The sequence below is a fragment of the Mastigoproctus giganteus genome, chromosome 3, assembly GCF_048544385.1.
Source record: "Mastigoproctus giganteus isolate SK-2022 chromosome 3, ASM4854438v1, whole genome shotgun sequence".
Lineage (NCBI taxonomy): Eukaryota > Metazoa > Arthropoda > Arachnida > Uropygi > Thelyphonidae > Mastigoproctus > Mastigoproctus giganteus.
In genome coordinates, this window is record NC_143577.1 from 15454486 (window position 1) to 15476926 (window position 22441).

Below are 22441 nucleotides of genomic sequence, written 5' to 3' on the forward strand. Positions count from 1 at the left end.
TGGCCCATTTTCAGCCTCGTGCTGATTTTTATAAATAAAAATACGCTACAGTAGTAATTTCAGTGTTGATAGAGGAGGCAGTCGCCTTTGAAAGCTGTATTTTAATATTTTACTTTGTACATTCATTTTTTTTTTTTTTTTTTTTTTGCATTTAGTCAGTGATATATTTTTAATAAACCATCATTTTACCATTCATCAGGTTGGTGTGTACTGTTGCAGTTATTATGAGTGATCCAACATATTCCTTCATAGTTTAATTAGTTTATCACCTCAGATTTCACTTAGCAGCATTATTTTTGATTATGTATATGCTATAAATTCCAGAATTCCCTCAATTTTTGCTTCCATTTGAACAGTGAATAGGTGATAACTTTTCAGTTCCAGATGCAGATATAATAATAATAATAATTCCAGGTAGAGGCAATGATCGAAGAGTGCAATACAAGATCATTTAGATAGAAATGGAATTCTGAATAAAACAGATTTTTTAAAGAGAAAATGATATTTAACTAACCTGGGGCTGACTATTTTGATAGGCTCGCTCATGAGCTGGGATGTAGGAAATAATTTCAACAATTGTTTAATCAAATTTCAACTGAGTCTCATATGAAGGTTACTGTATGAGCAGGAACATGTTGGAATCACAGGGAAAATCCTTAGATGGATCAGAAGACAACAGTACGGGAGGCAGAGGATTGTGATCAGTAATAATTCAGATTTTGGCTAATGTAAAAAGTTAGGTCCCCCAAGGTACTGGGACCATTACTGTTTTTTTCTTAAATAACAGTGACAAATGGATAGTGGGTGTGATTTAAAAAATTTGCAGTGATGTCAAGATAAGCCAAGTAGTTAATGATCAGCACTAAGCAAAGCACCTTAAGGATGAATTAGGTAGACTTCAGGGATGGTCAGAAAAGTGGCAGCTAATTTTAATGCAGCAAAATTCAAGGTCTTAACATGGGGAATGGCAACCCCCAAAATAACTTATGCAATTGGTGGGACTGAACTAAAGACAGAAGAGGAAGAAGGGATTTGGAAATTACAATACGGTCAGGCAGGAGACAAGGATTTGTTGTTATTTGGTTTTTAGGAGCATTAGCAACTAAGGCCATATTGCTCTGGGGATATGCGGTGGTCATTCCCTGACCTTTCCGCATCCTCCGTATTTGGTGGTCACTGGCTCGAACCCCGGTCTAATGAAGAAGCGTGTGCTACGCACTGCTGCTCCTGCCCACCTGGCTACGGAGGCGCCCAGGAAAGACCATGGTGTCCTTGAAAATTCATAAAACATTTGCATGTGGACATTGTAGGATTACAAGGTCATAATCCCATTATATAAAGAAATTATAAACAACATTTTGAATATTGTGTCCAAGAATGGAGACTGCACCTAAAGAGACTAAGCTTCTTGAAGGATACAAAAACAACTTACCTTGTGAGGTCAGTAAAAGGGTGTCATATGAGGAAAGACTTCAAATATATGGTTTACAAGCTTAAAAACTAAGCACCTTAGAGAAGACTTTGATGAGGTGCATAAGGCTCTGAGAGGTAAAAGTAAAATGAATGGGGTTGAAATTTTCACTGTTATGATTCCAGAACTAGGGGGGTATAAATTCAGATTACAATAGAAGAGGTTTAGAATGGAATGCAGGAGGTTTTCTTTTATCCAATGGGTTATTAAATTATTGGAATAACTTACTTCCATGAGTGAGTGAGGCTGACAGCTTGGGGAAATTCAATGAACTACTAGATAGACATCTTCAATAGAAGGAAATCAGATAGGTAGTTTATTTCACTATTTATTATTATTTTTAATTAAATAATTTCATTTTTTTGGGCTTCCTTGCATATTTTGATGATGCAAGGAATACTAATATTATAACATGGGGGGGGATGCTTCAAGTTATTCAACAGTCACTAGTCTTGTGGAGTCACCGCTGGCCATCTTCACCACCCCACTCAAATCAATGATTTAATCAGAATCGATTAGAAATCATTGGGATACTTAAATTTTATACATATTAATTACATTACCTCTGCCCATCCTTCAGTCATGCCTCAGGTATTATTTTTTATTACTGTTTTACTGTTCCCACCTTAATTGGCTCATTTCTATTTTATTTATATATTTTTCTAAGGTATACAGAAAGAGGATCACCATATGCAATAACCTCAAATTCATAAAAATAAAAATTTTAATATATGTTTGCTTTATACAGTGGAATGTGTCATCTTTCATTATAGGTTAACCTACATATTTATAGCCTTTATCACACTTTATCATTCAATTCATTATCTGCAAAGTATTCTTGCACACATGTGACCATGAAAATAACTTGGTTGGTGGAAATGAAAAGCACACATTGCTTTATGATTTTCATAATGCAATTTCTGGTATAAAAAATGCAGTAGATCTTATATAAAGCATAAGAAAAATTAATATCAGCCATCAGTTAACATTTTCTTGTATTCAGTATATATTACAGTGTAAAAAAAAAAAGAAGTCCATAATTAAAGATCAAATATATATTATTTTATTAATTCAACAGAAACATTTACACTTAGAAAAATCTATTTCCATAACGACATGAAATTGCGGGGAAAGCAAGATTTTCAATAAACATTTTCTTCACAGCAGATCGAAATCATCATGCTGTAAAAAAATAAAATAAATTAAATTAAAATAAAATAATAGAATTAACAAGTTATAATTTAACTGTTATATAGAGAACTGTTAATAAATAAAAGGTTGCTTCAGCATTTAGCATTTGACATAAAATTACAAAAAGCTTCAACTCAAAATGTGGGCATTTTTAGATCTTAACACATTCATAAGAACTTTTCCTTATTATTGACCCTCCAATGTACTCCCATAGTTTGACAGGAGATGTAAAATATTAAACACAAATTTTATTACACCTTAAATACGGTGATAACACCACATTTAATTTACATTGTTATCAAGAGAGTTAAGAATCAGCAGTACATATATAAAAGCTTACCATTTCATTATACTTCATCACATGTTTTCTAATAGCTGATGTATTAACCCAAGTAACAAAATCTTCTAAATTTCTCGTGACTAAATATGCCGGATCTGTTATTACTTCTGGACCAACACGGACATCTGATTTTGTAATTAAGGTTAATTTTTTATCTGCCCTCACTAAAATCAAGTTCAACTAAAATCCATTCTTTGGAAAAAATTTAGAATTTTGTGGAATTTTTGAAAAATGAACAGTGAAAATGAAACATGGCAAAGAATGTACATCATACTAAAATAAAAACTGCAAGAAAATACATTTTTCAGTTAAATATTTGCAAGGTTAGAGAAAACAAATTTAAAATTAAAAATAATTTCATCTGGTGTTTTCGTTTGTTTGCCTTCTATTCATAGTAGTTGATTTTTGTATTACCTTTCATCCCAGTGTATGAATGCCATCAAACTTGAACCCTGCTTGCTTACATTCCATTTGAAGTTTCCAATTATACTTCCAACAGTAATTCTCAAAGCTCCTTAATGACCAACAGGCCAATGCTTTAAAAATCCACACTAGCACTTGCAGCCATAACAGTTGGATCATAAGAAGCATGCAGGAATGACTTTTGTTTCATGATCTGTGTGAAATCAAAAGATGAAAACCTTAACATCTACAGGAATGTTATCATCATAATTATAATGAATTTATTTAATAAGTACTGATTACCGTGGTTTTTTTTTTTTTTTTTTGTCTATCATCATTGACACTGCTTGTTTTTACAGATATTACAGATATGAAAAGCACTAGTACATTACAGATACGTAACGTACTAGTATATAAAATTACAGGTACATAATTTATATACTGCTAGTTGAATTATTAGTATATAAAACTATTGAACTAGTCAATGGAAAAAAAAATAAGAGAGAAATTGAAAATTGTGAACTGTGTTGAGAATTGTGCTTTTGGACTGGTTCAGTGAGTTTCTATGACTAAATGACACCACAGATTAAAGTGTGTGTAAATATTCAAAAATGGGAAGATTTATCAGAAGGAAGTAGTAGTAGGAAGCCACAGGCTTTTGCTGCACTGGCAAAAAAAATAAAAAAATAAACCTAACCAAGTGGATAAGAAAACAAAAATTATATGCTTCCCCCCCCCCCCCCCCACACACAGGTAACTATCCAGTTGACTTGAATTTATTCAAACTGTCAGCCTCAACTACCTGTGGAGGCAACTTGTTCCAGCAACCAATGACTCACTGGATAAAAGAAAACTTACTACAAGTAAGTTTTCTTTGTAATTTGAATTTATGACCCCTACTTCTGGAACTCTATAACAGTGAGAATTCCACCTTCATTCATTTTACTAATTCTCTCAGAGCCTTATAAACCTCAATCAGGTCACCTCTGAGGTGCCTAGTTGCTAAGCTCTGTAGCCCACATAATCAGAGTCTTACCTCATATGGTTGTCCTGATAATTTCACCATTCGAGTTGCCCATCTTTGGCCCCTTCAAGAAGCTCGATGTCTTTTTAAAATGAGATCTCCATACTTGAACACTCCAAATGTGGTTTTACAATTGTCGTATAGTGGGATTCGATAAATTACCATGGTAGGACATCATGGGCTTTCCTGGTTGCCTGTTTATACTGTTCAGAAAACTTCATATTTGCCCATATTGTAACTCCCAAATCTCTTTCCTCCTCCACTGTTTTTAATTCAGCTCCATCAACTGTATAATTTATTTGTGGGTTGCTATTTCCCAAGTGACAAGTAAGACCTTGCATTTAGCATCATTAAAACAAGCTGCCACTTCTCTGACCATCTTTGAAGTCTGTTCAAGTCATCCTGAAGAAGTACTATAGCAAACACTAGTTTGCTATAGTACTTCTTCAGGATGACTTGAACTGGATAACAAACACTAGTTTGCTATAGCATTAGTTGTATAGATACACATGTGTGCAGTTCATATGGTATGCTAGCTTATATGATTTTTATCACACATTATGTCTGTACAAGTGTGTTTTCATATACTAATCTGCATGTTGTACAAGCTGAAAATCATAGACTAATTCATTGAAAAAACACTACCTTCCACCCAAGACTTGATATCTACAGTATCAATCGAAGAGGCCATTACGAGTTCCTCTATTCTTCAATAGTATCCAAATTAGTGGGAAAAAACACTAACTCTCGTGAAGGACTGGCATGATGATAACAGAAAATTTGCTTCCACTGCAAAAAGCAACAATTAGTATGAGTAAATTGATTACCTGTTAATAAAGACTGCATTGGTTGTTCTCAATGATAAAGACTGATGAGCAGCAATACAGCAAAAAGAACAGTCCTTAAAGAATAGAGAAATTTTCATTGTAACAATTAAAATTAATAGAATGGAGTTTTTACAATCATAAGTTAATTCAAAATAGCTAGTGCCAAAACTGATTAGATTATTAATTCAGACTCTACTTTGTGTTAGAACAAATGGACCTGGCTAACACTGGCTTGATGTTGAAGCACAAAATTCTATATGTGTAAATTTCTACAGCATCGCAACAAAATATGCAGTCCACTGAATAAACTGAGTACCGTGTTACAAAGAAGTTTCTACCCAATATTGAACAAAACTGCCCAACTGGTTCTCCCAAGGTCTACAAGTAACTTACCTCTTAACTGGACATGGAGCGATTAATGCCAAACTGTCTCTACTTGGGATATAAATAAAATTTCTGGGACTAGTCACAGTCATTAGTATCAAAATATAGAATTTTGCACCATGTACTAAAATGCTCGCCACTTTATTAGGTTCATGAGATAACAGCATGTTGGACCGCTACTGGTCCAAATCACAACTGGATCATTTGGACAAGCATGCAATTATACTGCAATCACAGCATGGATTTGTCAAGGAGCGGTCTAACCAATTTGATAGGTTAATATGATGCAGTAACCAAGGAACTGGATCCAAAAAATAATTTTGACATCATATACTTAGATTTCAGGAAGGCTTTTGATACTGTTGCACATAAAAGACTGCTGTACAAACTGGAGCAATGTGGCATTAAAGGCAAGTTATTGCTATGGATAAAGGGAAGGTTAAGCAGAAAAAGACAGGGTGGTTATCAATTGGCACTGCTCTTTGTGGACTAATGTTATTATTAGTGGAGTTCCCAACCCCAGAGGCTCATATCTGATGAGTATGGGCTTGGCACACCCAGGGTCCTGAGCTGGATATCACCATTCTTCTCTTTCTTGGTGATTCCCTTCTACTTCCAACTCTTGTTCTCTCTCGCTTGGAATAACTCAGAAATTTTTTTTTTGGCTGGTGCAACAAAAGCCTCTGGCTTCCTTGCACCATATGGCTAATAATAATAATAATAGAAAATTGTAGGTTGTAGGAAATAATTTCAACATTGTGTACTGCATGAGAGAATTGCAAGATGGTGCAGGACAGGAGGCAGAGGGTTGTAATTAATAGTTATTTTTTAGTTTGTGCTACCATACGAAATGAGATTCCCCAAGGATCACTGCCAAAAGAAATTTTTTCCTAAATGACATCAACAAAGGGATACAGGATGTGATATCAAGATTGATAGAATAGAATAATTGATAGGACAACATCAAGAACTTTTTTCAAGATGACTGATAGACTTTGATAATAATAATAGGTTCCATTATTTTCAATATTTATCAATGATTTTGATGAAGGTATATCAGACTTAACTGCTAAGTTTGCAGATGATAGAAAGGTTGGCAGGATGGTTAAAAACAGTCATCAGGGTGAGCTACTGCAACAAGATCTCTAAGAAAATTGGGTCGACGTGCTGAGAACTGACAGTTGAAGTTTAACATTGACACATGCAAGGTACTGCAAATGGGTAGCAGCAACACCAGAGTAACTTATCAACTGTGTGGTACTAAACTCAAGGTAGTAGAGAATGAAAAAGACCTGGAGGCAATTGTGCAGTCAGACATGAAATTCTCTGAGCAGTGCAGACATGCAGCCAGGACAGCTCATGGAGTTTTGTCAATGATATTCAGCATCTTGGGTACTGTAGACAGGTCTGGAGGCCTCACTTTATGAAGGATGTAGATCTGCTGGAATGGGTGCAGAGAAGGGAACAAAAGGGTGGTGCTCTTATCTAGAAAGGCTTCAGTTCTGCAAATTGCAGTGTCTCAAGATTAGGCACCTGCGGGGAGACCTGACTGAGGTGTTTAAAGCCTTGAATGCACGGAGTAAGCTGAATGTTAATGTTATTCTTCCACTTGCTAAGACTACTCACATGAGAAGGCATAAATTCAAGTTGAGGAAGGATGGTTGCAGAAGAGATGTGCACAAGTTTGCCTTCAGCCAACGTGATTGTTGGAACAGGTTTCCATCTGTTCTTGTGGAAGTGGATGGGTTGAATAAATTCAAGGGACAATTAGACTAATTCTCGGAGATTACGGATGGGTGAACACAAGGTTCACCCATCCGTAATCTCCAAACTTATGTAGCTGATGCTTCATAAGCTTGCTTTCTTGCATGATTTGCCATTACTACTACTACTTTTCCAAAGGAAAATATGAAAAGGAATTAGAATGACCTGCTATCATTCTAAAATGATACAAATTCATTTTAGAATGAAAGCAACCTTTCCAGCATTTATTAATAATTAAAGTTAAAAAGTAATATTCAAAAAAATTTAAATTATTGAAACTAATCTTTAACTGCAGAGAAGTGTTTCAAATGGCATGACTCGCTGGTGTTCTGAAAAAATTCTGTAATGATGAATTTTCTTGGACAAATATAAAACAACTCTGATTAATAAAAGGAAATATTTATACAAGAAATGACATAACTGTACAAAAGAAAAGCACAGCTTAAAAAACATAGCTAATAAAAATTATACAATGTATTAAACGATTTCACTTAAAAATACTGAAAAAGGATACGTCCATGTTCAACAAACTGTGTTGCTGTCTTCAAGTTCTCTGCCATGTGATTTCGCACCATTACCACAGGTAATCGTCTTCTACAAATAAACTGGATGTTTTATTTGGAATTATATATGAGCTGTGCAGCTTTTAATTTAATTTAGAAGAAACAAATTTTTTTTTTAAAATGCACCATACAACTCATTTCATGTTGGATATAACATTATAAATAAATAATAAAGCTAACATGCATTGTCCTACTAAAGCATTAAAAAAAATTGGACATCCCAATAGGCAGGCACTGTCTATTTTTGTATATCTTTCTGATTATTATCTTTCTATATATACCAACTGAAATAATAACCCACCACCTTAGCAGGGTACAGAATTTGACTTAACTATAACTATAGCTGCATAGCTCGGTATTACCATTAGAGCTTCACTATATAAGGATTAGGTGATATAAGATTCACGAGATGTGATTTTTAGGAGTGTGGGAACTTCTCTAAAAGTGCAACATAAGGAGACATGTATCAGTGGAAGATAACAACTCAAAACACTTGCAGTGAAACAGGAACTCCAAAGTACCAAATTTCACCCTCTTCCTTTCACTTTGTTACTATCTGATTACAAGATTACAACAAAATTAACCCACCATTTTGTAAACAGAAAATCTTAAAACTGTTATAATTTTTTTTTTTTTTTTTTATGTGAACCCCAAACACGAGAGGTATTAGAACTTATAGTACTTAGTACCGTGCTTGGGTTGGAGATTGAAAAGATGAAAGAAGATATTTGTTGACATTGGACTTGAACTTCTGTAGATTGTAATTTTCAGGAAATACATATGAAGGAAGGTTGTTCCAGAAAACAGCAGTTGAATGAATAAATGAGGAAGATGAAAATTTGGTTCTGTGGGTTTGAAGTTGGACAGTAAATGGATGTTGGCTGGTGGCGGCACGTGTTCGGACTGTTTTGAAAGAGAGAGTGGGAATTATAGAAGCCAATTCAGAAGAACAGTGACCATGGAAATATCTGTAGAAGAGGCATGCAGCAGAAACAGTACGTCTATGAGAAAGTGAGTGGAGAGACTCTGTTAGAGATGAATCATTAATTAACCTAACTGCCCTCTTCTGACAGAATCAAGAAGCCTGAGAGAGGTTTTGGGGGCACCACCCCATGTTAGGGCAAATTTGCAATTTGTACAGAGTGAACAGCTGTTTGGAAGAAAAGTAATGCCAAGAGCAAAAGAGAAAACCAAGTTTTTTAGATGCAGAAGAAGCAATATTTGTAATGTGCTTGTGCCAAGAGAGATTAGAAGTCAGGGTAATCCCCAAAAGAGATATATCATTTTGCCTAGAAATCGGAGTGTCACGAAAGATAAGCATAGGAGCAGAAGAATCCTTTTTGTGAGATATAAGACAAGACTGAGTTTTAGAAGGGTCGAAATCAACTAAGTTGTCTTTGCCCCACTGGAGAATTACCTGAAGATCGGCATTTAAGGAATTGGTAGCAGATTTTCGAGAACTTGAAGCTGATTGAGCAGGACAAGGTTTCTCAAAATGGAAAGTGGAATGCAATGTGCTATCATCAGCAAAACTATGGATAGGATTTCCAGTCAATGGAAGAAGGTCATTAATATACAGGAGGAAAAGAGTGGGGGAAAGAACTGAACCTTGGGGGACACCAGCATTAGTGGAGAAGTTAGAAGACAGAGAGCCATCTATCATCCCCCTCAGTGAGCAATCAGAGAGAAAACTGGATAACCAATTACTAAAAACAGTTGGCAAACCATAAGATGGAAGCTTGTTTAGAAGACCTTTATGCCAAACACGATCAAAAGCCTTTGAAATGTCAAGAGCAACTCCTTGTGTTTCACCGAACCTTTCCATTGAATTAGTCCATAAATGGGTAACATAAACCAGAATATCACCAGTGGATCGACACTGACGGAATCCATACTGGCAATCGTTGATCAGACAGAAGGTTTCTAGGTAGATTAAGAGTTGACGGTTAATTGATTTCTCCATTACTTTAGAAAGAGTCGAAGTAATTGTAATGGAATGATAATTGGATGGGAGTGATTTGTCACCCTTTTTAGGAACTGGCTGGATATGAGCAAATTTCCAAGCAGAAGGAAAAACACCTTTGGAATAAGAAAGTGAAAAAAGGCGGCAAAGAATAGGAGTAAGTTCGGGAGCACAGGTTTTGAGAACAAGTGGAGAAATACCATCAGGACCTGGAGCTTTCTTAGCATCAAGATTCATCAAAATCCTGATATCCTTTTGACGGAAGACCACACGAGGCATTGAATGGAGCGTGTTGGGAATGGTGGGAGGTGTTTTACCAAGATCATTAATACATGAGCTAGAAGAAAAATGGGATGCTAGCAGGTCAGCTTTATCCTTGGCTGAAGTAACAACAGAACCATCTGGTTTGGACAGAGGTGGGAGCAGAGATGGGCAAATGTTGCGGCCAATAGCTTTGGCAAGAGACCAGAATGCTCGGCTACCATTAGGGCAAGAAGCAAGTTTTCTACTCTACATCAAACTCTACATTCTACTCTACATAATTACATCAAATTGTGAATTTTAATAATCTCAATTTATGATATCCATCACTTTTAATCTACATCAATAACCAAGTAAAATCAAAACTGAAAGCTTTGATTTTACTTGCTTTTTGCCTCTGAGAATCAGAAGCGATATGGTCAGAAAATTAATATTTTAAATTGTTATATTGAAAAAAATTATTTCCTGACACTTACTAAAGATCTTACTTGTTTTTTTTTTTTTTTTTTTTGCCACCAGACAGCTACTGCATTCTCCTTTGTAAATATGTGCTCCCATTTTATATTGATATTAATTACTCTTTAGACCATGACAAAATCACTTATTGTTCAACACTATATTATAGCATCTTTACCAGAGCCTTGATCACTTGCTCTTAAGAGCAAGGTAATTATTTAGAGTGATACCTGAAAAACATGAAGAAATCAAGCTGATGTTCAAAAATATTAATGGCATGTGCAACAAATAGAATACCCTAGAAACAATTTTTCGCTTTGGTCAAAGACTGGGAGCAAAGTGGAAGGGGAAATTGTTGAAATTAAACATTGACAAAGGCACCAGTGGTGGTAGGATCTATCCAGTTATATTAAAGGAGGTGGCAAAGGTAGTAAAAGCAAACCCTTAGCCATAATTATGAGAGCATCCTTGGACTCAGTGGAAGTCCCCATGGACTGGAGATATGCAAATGTATCCCCAATTCACAAAGGGGATTTAAGGGTGACACAAGTAATTACAGACCAGTTAATTTAACTTCTGTACCGGGGAAAATAATGGAGTCACTGGTTAAAGATGCATTGTAGGATCATCTAGAGCAGGGGTGGGCAACTTGATTTGTGATGCAATCTACTTTTCCCCTTCAAAATGTGCCGCAATCTACTTTTTTCCTTCAAAGTGGGCCACAATCTACCATCTCAAAAATTTCATTGCACAAGGTTAAAAGTTAATCAATACACATTGAAAAATGTTGTTTATAAATTTTAAAATTCAATACAATTCGGAATTCATATGTATTTAAATTTTTAATTTATGTGAAGTTTGTGTCTTCATGTCATCTGCCAAGCTTTCAAAACTGGGGATACACTCTGATAAGGCCAACCATAAAGAATCTTCTGTATGCAAGTACAGAAGAGTACAGCAATTCTTCTTTGTTTCAAATATGAAAAGGCTAATTCACATACATGTGGAACCAAAACAGGAATTTAAAAGTTCACTGCATTTTTTTTTACATTTGGGTACTTTTCTCGGCAAACATATTTCCAAAAGTCTTCTTCTGATGATCTGACTTTTAGGAAGATATTGTTTTGCAATGTAATAATTTCATTTTCAAGTAATATTTTCTCCATGTTAAAAATTGCAGCAATGTTTTCTACAATTTGTTTCATATCTAAGTCGACATTAAATAGATAAAAAATATATTGAAAAATGTCTTCAATTGTTTTATAATCACTGAATCTGGTTTCAAAATCGTCCACAACATTCTCAAATTCAGAAACATTATTCTCACTATTAAATTTGCATATTTGCAAAATGGTCGAATTTTTTTCTTTGAGCCATTGCCAAAAATTGATATTTTTGTGCAGAAATACTACTAATCATGTCACCTACATTTTTATTTTTTCCTTGTAATTCCAAATTCAGATCACTTAATTTACTGGTAAAATCTGCCACAACCACTCTGTACCTTGTAGCTGCTGATAATCATCTCCCCTTTGATCACTGAATTTTTTAATTTCATTCAGCAAATTTTGAAATCTCTGCAGAAACTTACTCCGACTCAGCCACCTCACATCTGTGTGTAATATCAGATCTGATTATTTTTCATTAAGTTGCATTTTGAAAAGTCTCCTTTGAAGAGATTGTCCTCTGATGGAATTCACGATTTTGAAAGCGATGTCCATAACACTTTTAGTATTTAATCTTTTGCTGGCTAACACTTGTTGGTGGATGATACAGTGGTAACTCAAAAAATCTGGGAATTCATCATCCTTTTGGCACAATGTGATGAATCTGTTAAGATGCCCAGTCATTGCTTTAGCTCCATCTGTTGTTACTGATACGAGCTTAAATAGTGGTAATTTAATTTTTTCAATAAAATGTTTGAATGAGTTAAAGATATCAAGACCTCTAGTTCTTTATTTTAACAAAACCATACCCAGCAGTTCTTCTCTAGTGGCAGAATCATTGAAAACCATACGAATAAAAACGAGCAACTGAGCTGTATCACTGACATCTGTAGATTCATCTAGTTGTAAAGAAAAGGACACACAATTAGCAATATCAGCACGCAGTTGTTCACTCACATTATTACTCATTTTTTCGATGCGTCGCATCACAGTATTTCGAGATAATTGCACATCTTGAAGGGCACTTTTAATTTCATTTTTGTTCTTAAAATTTTCAAAAAGAGAATCTATTATTTCTAAAAATGCATCTTTGATGAATTGACCATCAGAAAATGATTTGCATTTTTTTGCAAGATGACTCACTTTAAATGATGCTACAGTTACTGTTTTAGATTGTAAATTAGGTGTCATGAAAAAATTTTGTTGCGCAAATAATCTGGATTTAAGTTCTAATTTATTTTTTCTAAGGTCACTATTAGGTGGAAAATACGACTGGTATTTACCATGGTGTGCGTTGAAGTGCCTTTCTAAATTTCCTTTTTTTTTTTGGGTATAGCCACGGAAGCATTGCGAATCAAACAGCAACATTTTTCTTTCACCATTACAAAAAAGTATTCTAGTTTCCACTCTTGATGAAAATGATACGTTTTACTCTTTTTCGTATTATTCATTTTAAATCAAAAGGTATTAAATTAACATATAAGTACTGTCCAGTTATTAAATCAGCAAAAGCAATGCTTACCGATTAAAACACTTTAAGTTTGGCGAACCGGAAAAATATTCTGTCTGAACAGCTAGCGTAGGATAATTGATGAGGAGGATTCCTGAATGAGAAAGTTGTTCCCAAAATAACGAGACAAACACCATCATTTATTGCTCTGTTTGGTTATATCATTATAAGAATCAGTTTTGAATGCCTTTGTGATATTTCTCTAAAGCTATTTCCGGAGGTCATGACCATAAAACAATAAAAACAATTTGCACTTTCTGGTTTATTGGGCTTTTCTGTTAGTGCATTCTAATTATAAACGGGTAGTAAACTCAATCATTTATTGCATTTGCAATAATACTGACTCTGGAATCCTGTGGGATTTTACTTTATTATGGTGAAATGTGTTTCTCCTTCAATGAAATCTTCAATCATGCAAAAAAAACAAAAATAAAAATAAAAAAATAACGTGCAGGTGGCAAAACCCGCTGTGCAATATAAAATTTTGGTAGTATACCTGACCGTGCAAATCGAGGGATGACTGTATATTTAAAATTCATCATGATCGACCAAAATTAAAGCCACGATCGACTCGTTGGCTACCCCTGATCTAGAGAAGACTGCAGTAAGAATTCAGACACAGCATGGGGTTGTTAAGGGAAAGTCTTGTCTGACAAATTTGATTGGATACTATGATGTGGTTACAAAGGAATTGGATGCAAAAAATAATATTGATCATAGTGCTCCTATACTTGGATTTCAGGAAAGCTTTTGATACTGTTGTGCATGGAAGACTATTGTACAAATGGGAGCAGTATAATATTAAGAGCAAGTTGCTACAATGGATAAAAGGTTGGTTGAGTGGGAGAAGACAGAGTGATAATCAACGGACACTGCTCTTCGTGGACTAATGTCATTAGTGGAGTCCCCCAAGGGTTCGGTGTTGGGCCAACTATTGTTTTGTACATTTATCAAAGATATTGAAGGTATATCAGGCTTAATATCGAAGTTTGCAGATGATACCAAAGTTGGCAGGGTTGTTAATGACAGTAATGACAGTGTGCTTCTGCAACAAGATCTAGAAAGGTTGGGCAGATGGGCTGAGAAGTGGCAACTGAAGTTTAACATTGACAAATGCAAAGTACTGCATATGGTAGAAGTAACCCCAGAGTAACGTACCAACTGTGTGGTACTACACTTAGGGTGGTAGAAAATGAAAAATTGTGCAGTCAGATATAAAGTTTTCTGAGCAGTTCAGGCAGGCTGCTAGAGCAGGTCATGGAGGTATTGTCAATAATATACAGGAATTTTGCTAGTAAGGAAAAGGAGGTGATTATCCCTTTGTATAAGGCAATGGTCAGGAAACGCCTTGAGTACTGCATACAAGTCTGGAGGCCTCATTTCAGGAAGGATGTGGAGTTGCTTGAGCAAGTACAGAGAAGGGCAAAAAGATTGGTGAGGAGAACAAAGGGGTGATCTTTTCAAGAAAGGCTTAAGTTCTGAAAATTGCATCCGGAGACTAGGCACTTGCAATGTGGTCTGATTGAGGTGTATAACGCCTTGAGTGGGTTGAGCATGCTCAATTCTGATGAGATTGTTCCTCTTGCTCAGATTACAAACCTGAGGGGGCATAAATTCAAATTGAGGAAAGACAGTTATAGAATAGATGTGAGGAAATTTGCCTTTAGCCAGCAGGTGGTTAATTGCTGGAACAAACTTCCATCTGTTGTTGTGGAAGTTGATAGCTTAAATAAATTCAAGGAGGAACTGGACAAGTGTTTAGAGGGAATGGATGTGTGAAATAGGGTTTTTTTTTTGCTGATGCTACATAAGCTTGCTTTCTTGCATCACAAGCCTCAACTAATGCTAAGACATGTAGATATGCACATGTAGGGTTGTTGTTGTTGTTGTTGTTAGATTTGTTGGTGCATCAGCAACTTAGGCTGCACTAATTACTGTCTAATATCTTATTCATTTGTCTTACAAGTGATATGGTTCATATATTGTGAAATTTATTTATCAATTTTAAAAAGAGAAAAATTTCATCAATGTCCTCATGATCTCCTAGTATACACTGTAATGATAACTGGTTGGAGTTATGAAAATGAGAGAAGAAAGTAGTTTTCCATTCTTTCATAGCCAGGTGGGCAGGAGCAGCAGTGCGTAGTACACGCTTCTTGATTAGACCGGGGTTCGAGCCCGTGACCACCAAATATGGAGGATGCGGAAAGGTCAGGGAATGACCACCGCATATCCCCGTAACAATACGCTTTAGTTGCTAATGCTCCTAAAAACCAAATAACAAATAACTTTCAGATATAGCAGGCATTCTACGATGATATGTTTTACTGTTAATGAGCATAAGCAGTTACTGCATGTGGAGGATCATCGTTTGTTAGTAGGTAGCTATGAGTGAGGAATGTATGACCAATGCATAATCTGGCTAGGATGGTTTCTTCCTTTCTGTTTCGGCTCAGACTGGATTGCCACTGTTTGGGTTCTCTCTTGATTTCCAGAAGTTTATTATTTGCTTGATCTTCCCATATGCATGTCCACTTTTCTTTATACGTCTATTTGATAACGGATTTATGGTCAATATAAGGAGTCCTGAAATTAGGTGGTATCACATTTGTAGCAGCACATTTAACAGCTAAATCTGCCTACTCGTTTCCTGGGATTCCAACGTATCCAGAGATCCAACAAAATATTACGAGCTGTCCATGTCCATGAATTTCTAGTAACTGTGCCCAAATTTTCTGTACCAGTGGATGACTAGGGAAGAATTTACACTGTAGAGCATTAACAGCACTTAACGAGTCCGTATATATGATGGATTTTGTATACAAGTCTTCTTTTATATTCTCTAGGGCTAGAACAATACCATATAATTCTGAGGTATAAGTACTGCATTCTGACAGGAGCTGTTTGGAGATGGTGACATTTGGTAATACTACAGCAGTACCAACTTTACTACCAGTCTTGGATCCATCTGTATATATTTGAATGGAAGTTCTAAACTCAGAGGAGTGGGTCACATGAATTTGCCTAATGTTGGAATCTGGAAGGTTATTCTTTCCCCACATGTAGGATGGCACCTGAACATTGGTTCAACTCTGCTTTGGTACATTTGAAGAATACAAAACTCTGTAAAACCCCAGAATTGTGTATAGTGTTATGTTTGTGCAGTGTGTGTGTGTGTGTTTTGCCATCTGGAAAGCCTACCCAGTGCCCATCTACACCATGAGGAGGAGGATCACAACTAAGCATATACCATAGCTGACATCAAAAACCTCTGTTCTACAACTCTTATGGACCTAAAAATGGCAAGAATCCTTTACCCACTAGAGCAAGTACTGGATCAGTGGTTACCAGCAAATTATCCTGTACCTAGAGTGGCCAAAATACCCAGGATACCAGCAAAAAAAAAAAAAAGGGGGGGGGGGGACAATCATGTGCATATTTTCTGCACATCAAACTACATAATTATAAAATTACACATAAATACTTATGCAAAAATATTTACCTTCAATAGTGGTATTACATACATTATAAGAATTTTAAAGTAAGCTGAAAACAAGCGTTGTCTTACACAGAAAATTATATAATATCGGTGTGTAGATCTTAAAAAACTACAAAGTAGTTGTTGTAGGCATCATTTGCTCTTTCTCATATTGTGCTCTGCCTTCACGATGAGTTGCCATGATATTGCACTACCTCAAATAAGTAACGCTTCACTAATAGAGAAGACTATTGTTACTTATTCTCAGTGAGTACCACCACCCAGACATGTTTCAAGGCTATTGGCCTATCATCAGTGGGTGGGCAGGTACCCTGGTATTGCAGACATGATGACCCAGTTGTGAAGATAATCACACAATATGAGAGATGCCAAAAGGTGTATATGACAATATTTAAAATAACTAAATGCACAAGGCATAATACATTAAGAGTTTAATATCTATATAATATCGGTGTGTAGATACACTATAGACAACTCTTAAAAAACTACAAAGTAGTTGTTGTTGTTGTAGGCATCATTTGCTCTTTCTTATATTGTGCTCTGCCTTCACAATTAGTTACCGTGTATTGCACTACCTCGAATAAGTAACGCTTCACTAATAGAGAAGACTATTGTTACTTATTCTCAGTGAGTACCACCACCCAGACATGTTTCAAGGCTATTGGCCTATCATCAGTGGGTGGGTATCTATATAATATCGGTGTAATATCTACACACCGATATTATATAGATATTAAATTCTTAATGTATTATGCCTTATGCATTTAGTTATTTTAAATATTGTCATATACACCTTTTGGCATCTCTCATATTGTGTGATTATCTTCACAACTGGGTCGTCATGTCTGCAATACCAGGGTACCTGTCCACCCACTGATGATAGGCCAATAGCCTTGAAACATGTCTGGGTGGTGGTACTCACTGAGAATAAGTAACAATAGTCTTCTCTATTAGTGAAGCGTTACTTATTCGAGGTAGTGCAATATCGTAGCAACTCATCGTGAAGGCAGAGCACAATATGAGAAAGAGCAAATGATGCCTACAACAACTACTTTGTAGTTTTTTAAGAGTTATCTATGGTGTATTTACACACCGATATTATATAGATATTAAACTCTTAATGTATTATGCCTTGTGCATTTAGTTATTTTAAACAGAAAATTATATACAGTACATACATAATAATAATACATAATATGTGTCAATAAAATCAACTACATTGTATAATAGATATTTAGACAAAAAGTGTGAGTAAGAAAGAGTGAGAAAGCTTTTGGCGAAAAATATTCCACAAGGACATATAAGGGAATTATTATAAAACATATAAACTGTAAATGACAGTAATGAAGAAAAGAATTTGGTGAAGACTGGAGTAAATAGGACATAGAAAAATAACATGCTCAGAACTCCCAACCTCACCACAACTAGACATCAGAACTTCAAACAATTCAATTTTTTTTCATTTTTTTTTTTGGGTCATTAAGATTAATTTGTATGTCCTCAAAGTCAAAAAACAAATTCTTTCTAATAAAATAGCAAAAGCATCAAAAGATGAAAAATAAATCCAGGGGCACTGAGACTGTTGGAATTTGCAAAGCTGGGGTTGAGACCGTTCTGCAAGTTTTAGATAGAAGAAGGAAACTGGGAGGAAGATTGGCTTATAAATAAGTGCAAGCGTCCTCCTTTTCTGTCCCCAGTCAGCACGGCTAATTCTTGCAATCATGCCAGTGTAGTTTCTTACTTTTTTGGGCAATGTAGGTAAAATATCAGTTTGTTATCAAACATGACACATACTGTAGGTTGTACAGAAAGGACAGACAGGAGGTACAGATGGGGGGGGGGGATTATGCTCTTAGTTAAGAAGCATATTAAATCTAAAATAGTGCATCCAGTCAACATATGGGGGCCAGTGCAATGTTGGGTCAATTTGGTGTGACATAAGCACTGAGAAAATGAGAGGAGTATGTTATAGGTATGATGACATAATGAACAACTATACAGATAAATGGAGTGAGCCAGTAAATCAGAAAGTCTTATAATGTCGGATTTTAACTTTCCAGATACTGATTGGAATTTCGTGGATTGATAACACACACTAGCAAGACTTTTATGGATTTATTGATCTGATTATCAGCAGAAATTCTTCATGTATTAAGAATCTGCAGGTAAAAGACTCACTCACTAGATATATACTAGTTTGTAATCAAATATGCTACTGCAAGAAGATCTAGAAATAATATTCAGATGGACTGAGAAGTGGCAATTGAAGTTTTAACATTGACTAATGGAAGGTAATGTATTTGTCGATGTCACAAAGAAGGTTAGGAAAGCCAAAGCAGATTATGAGAAGTCACTGGAAAAGAATGTAAGGAAAAGCAACAGAGACTTCTTTACAGTACTTATAAACAGTACAAGGAAGGGGTTGAATCACATTGGTCCAGTTTATGTTGATGGAATAACCTGATGACCCTGCTCAGGATGCTGAAAAACTGAATAGGTATTTTGCATCTATAGTGACACATGAGGAATTCTGTAAGGAAGGGGATACCAAAAATTTATAAAACTCCAACATGGAGCTAAATGATTTTGTGATAACTGAGAGGAAAGAAAGTAGAAGAGAAATTGTTAAAGCTAAACATAAAAAAAAGAGAAGCCTGGAGTGGATAATAAAATCTATCCAATTATATTATGGGAGGCAGAAAAGGAGGTAAACAAATCTTGGCTATAATTATGAGAGCATCTTTGGTTTGATGGGAAATCTTTATGGAGTGGGGATGTGCTAATGTATCCACAATTCACAGGTGACAATGAGTAATTATAGACCTGTTAGCTTAACTTCTATTCCAGGAAAAAATAAATGGAGTCACAGCACGGACTTGTTAAGTCACAATCTTATCTGATCAATCGTAGTAACAAAAGAACTGTACGCAAAAAATATTTTCATATCACATAGCTGGATTTCAGGAAAGCTTTTGATACTGTTGCACGTAAAAGATTGCTTTACATTGTGGCATTAATGAAAAGTTATTGCTATAAATAATGGAATAATTGAGTGGGAGAAGACAGTGTTATCAATGGACAATGTTCTTCGTGGACTAAAGTTGTTAGTGGAATCCCCCAGGGTGCAGTGCTGGGCCCCATTGTTGTTTTCTATATTTATTAATGATAGTGATGAATGTTTATCAGGCTTAATGCCCAAGTTTGCAGATGATTCAAAGGTTGGCAGGGTGGTTAATAACCAGAAGGTAATCAAGATAAGCTCTGCAACAAGATCTAAAAAAATTAGGCAGATGGGCTGAGGAATGGTAGTTGAAGTTCAACACTGACAAATGCATTGTAAGACACTGTGTCATCAGTGCACTGTTGGTGAGGCCACAAGCTTTCATCTATCACAGTCAATCACCAGCTTCTGAGCATGTAATATGTATTGGATTTGTTTTTGTGTATTTGTAAAGTATTTTTTACATTTTCACAAAATTAGTGTGCAAGAATAACTATTAAAATTTGTAGTGATTATTTGATTGTATATGTTGGGTGAGTTTGTGGCCTCACCAACAGTGCACTGATGACATAGTATTGGATTGATGTTTCAAAAATCTTGTTTTTAGCCACTTTCCATGTAATATCAGCCCTATACTTAGTATAGTATACTGAACAACATGGATAAGTGGCTAAAAACAAGATTTTTGAAACATCAAACCAATACTAGTTTTTTCATAGATGTAAAGAAACCCTACCGGGTGGTCGACAGTAAGTAAAGATTTTGTGTGATTCTCCAAAGAGCCAAAGTATTGAAAAATATTCTTGATGAACTCAACCATGAAGTTCATCCAGGAACACTCTAATCCTTTTGACACCTCCACTGTACTGTTATCCCCTGCCAAGTAACTTGTCATCTCACTGCCAAGGAAAATTCAGTGAATATAATGTGATATGTAATGTATATAACATCATCTGTAATGTAATATAATATATATATGTTATGTAAAAAAATATGTAAATAGTTTGTGGAAATACAGATACAGTGATTAGAATGAAATAGAGATACAAAGGGTGCATAATTTACCATAATTCTGTAATATATACTTCTGTTTATGCCAATAATAAGTAATTCATCCTACGTTACAATAACATACCTGCAAAAATGTGAAGCAGTCACCTTATCACAAAGCTCCAAACTTTTTGTTGATGAAATCACTCCCATACTATATCTGAAAGGGAGAAAAAAAAATATTTTTAACATGATTAAACAAAGGTTCTTCATCACTTGTTTAGTATTACTTAACACTTACTAATTGTCAAATTCTCAGAGAATAAAACTTCAAAAGCAGCCATTAAAATAATTTTATGCTTTAAAATACACTGTTTCAAGAGTTATATATGCTGCTTGCATAAACTGTAATGCAATAGTAAAATGGAGAAGAACATGAAAAACAAGTATATCTATAATGGTATGATGATACACGTAATAATTCATTCAAAAGTTTGAGGGCAATTGGTATTACACTGGATAAATGATGCATGAAAATGAACTTTTCTGCATTTGATAAAAAAAAAAAGAAGAAAAAAAAAAAAAATCTTAATTACTCACACAAAAGTGACTATCCAGTTTGACTTTAAATTTTACCCAACTCTCTGCATTAGCCACCCTAGCAGATAATTTAATTCAATGATCTATAACATTCCCTCCTACAGATAAACTTCACTGAGATCCAATTTTCTGTTATCTATTTTATATTTTTGCTCCATCTCTCCTGCCCGTAAGAATATATCTCCTGCATTCATTTTACTGATTCCTTTAAAAACTTATAAACCTCAATCATCCCTCACCCCCAAGATGCAAAGTTTTGGGCTCCACACCTAAACTATTCTTTGTATGCTCATCAATTACTGATAACCGGTGTCATTCATTTCACACAAGACACCACTTACCAGTAATTGATGAGTTGGAGTTATTGAGCTGAAATATGCCATTTCAAATTGTTGTGTTGAGTATATCTTGTAGTAAAAAATGGACCTCCTACTGAATCCTCATTCAGTTATCCAAAGCAATTCTCAATTTATTTAGCATTCTATTGCAGAACTGATTGATAGCTAGCATCCTATAGTACGTCAAAATCCTTTCCTTTCTCAAAAAGGCAATCAGCCATAACACAGCTGATGCCTTTTGAGATTTTGATGGGTTATCTTGGCATAGCCTAACACCATCCATTTTGAATGTATGGCTTTCAAAATGGATCCATATACTTCCTCCTGGGTAATAACAGAACAATATATAAATGAACTAGACATAATTTATCCATGGTAACCAGGGCCAATCAATTTAGCAAGTATTGTTGGCACACACAAAGCCTCAAGGAAAATTTACTTTCATCAATAAAAAAGGCACTTAAATTTACATGCAGACATATATAACCCTAGGAATGGTCCTGATGGTAACCTATATCTAAAAATTTCATCACAGAATACTTTATAAAAATACTTTTATAAAGTATTTTTCCAAGTGTGCATCTACTTTCTGATAAGGTGATAGTACAATAGAAATGGCTGTTAGATCAGTGACACTTTAAAGTGTAATCTATTCTTTATGAGGAATGATATTCATTTGAAAGAGGCATTC

At 35.2% G+C, this 22441-nt stretch overlaps 1 protein-coding gene across 1 annotated transcript in view; it reads right to left on the reverse strand.

The window, feature by feature from the left end:
• Positions 1-2538: 2538 nt before the first annotated feature.
• LOC150087733 (U3 small nucleolar ribonucleoprotein IMP3) overlaps positions 2539-22441 on the reverse strand; it is a 141096-nt gene continuing 121193 nt past the window's right edge. The window contains exons 3-6 of the mRNA XM_090370083.1: positions 20958-21032; positions 7918-7997; positions 3003-3127; positions 2539-2653 (exon numbers count right to left, since the gene is read on the reverse strand). Coding sequence (XP_090226209.1) covers positions 2630-2653; positions 3003-3127; positions 7918-7997; positions 20958-21032 — 304 coding nt within the window. The 3' untranslated portion in view covers positions 2539-2629. The remainder of the gene's footprint in view (positions 2654-3002; positions 3128-7917; positions 7998-20957; positions 21033-22441) is intronic.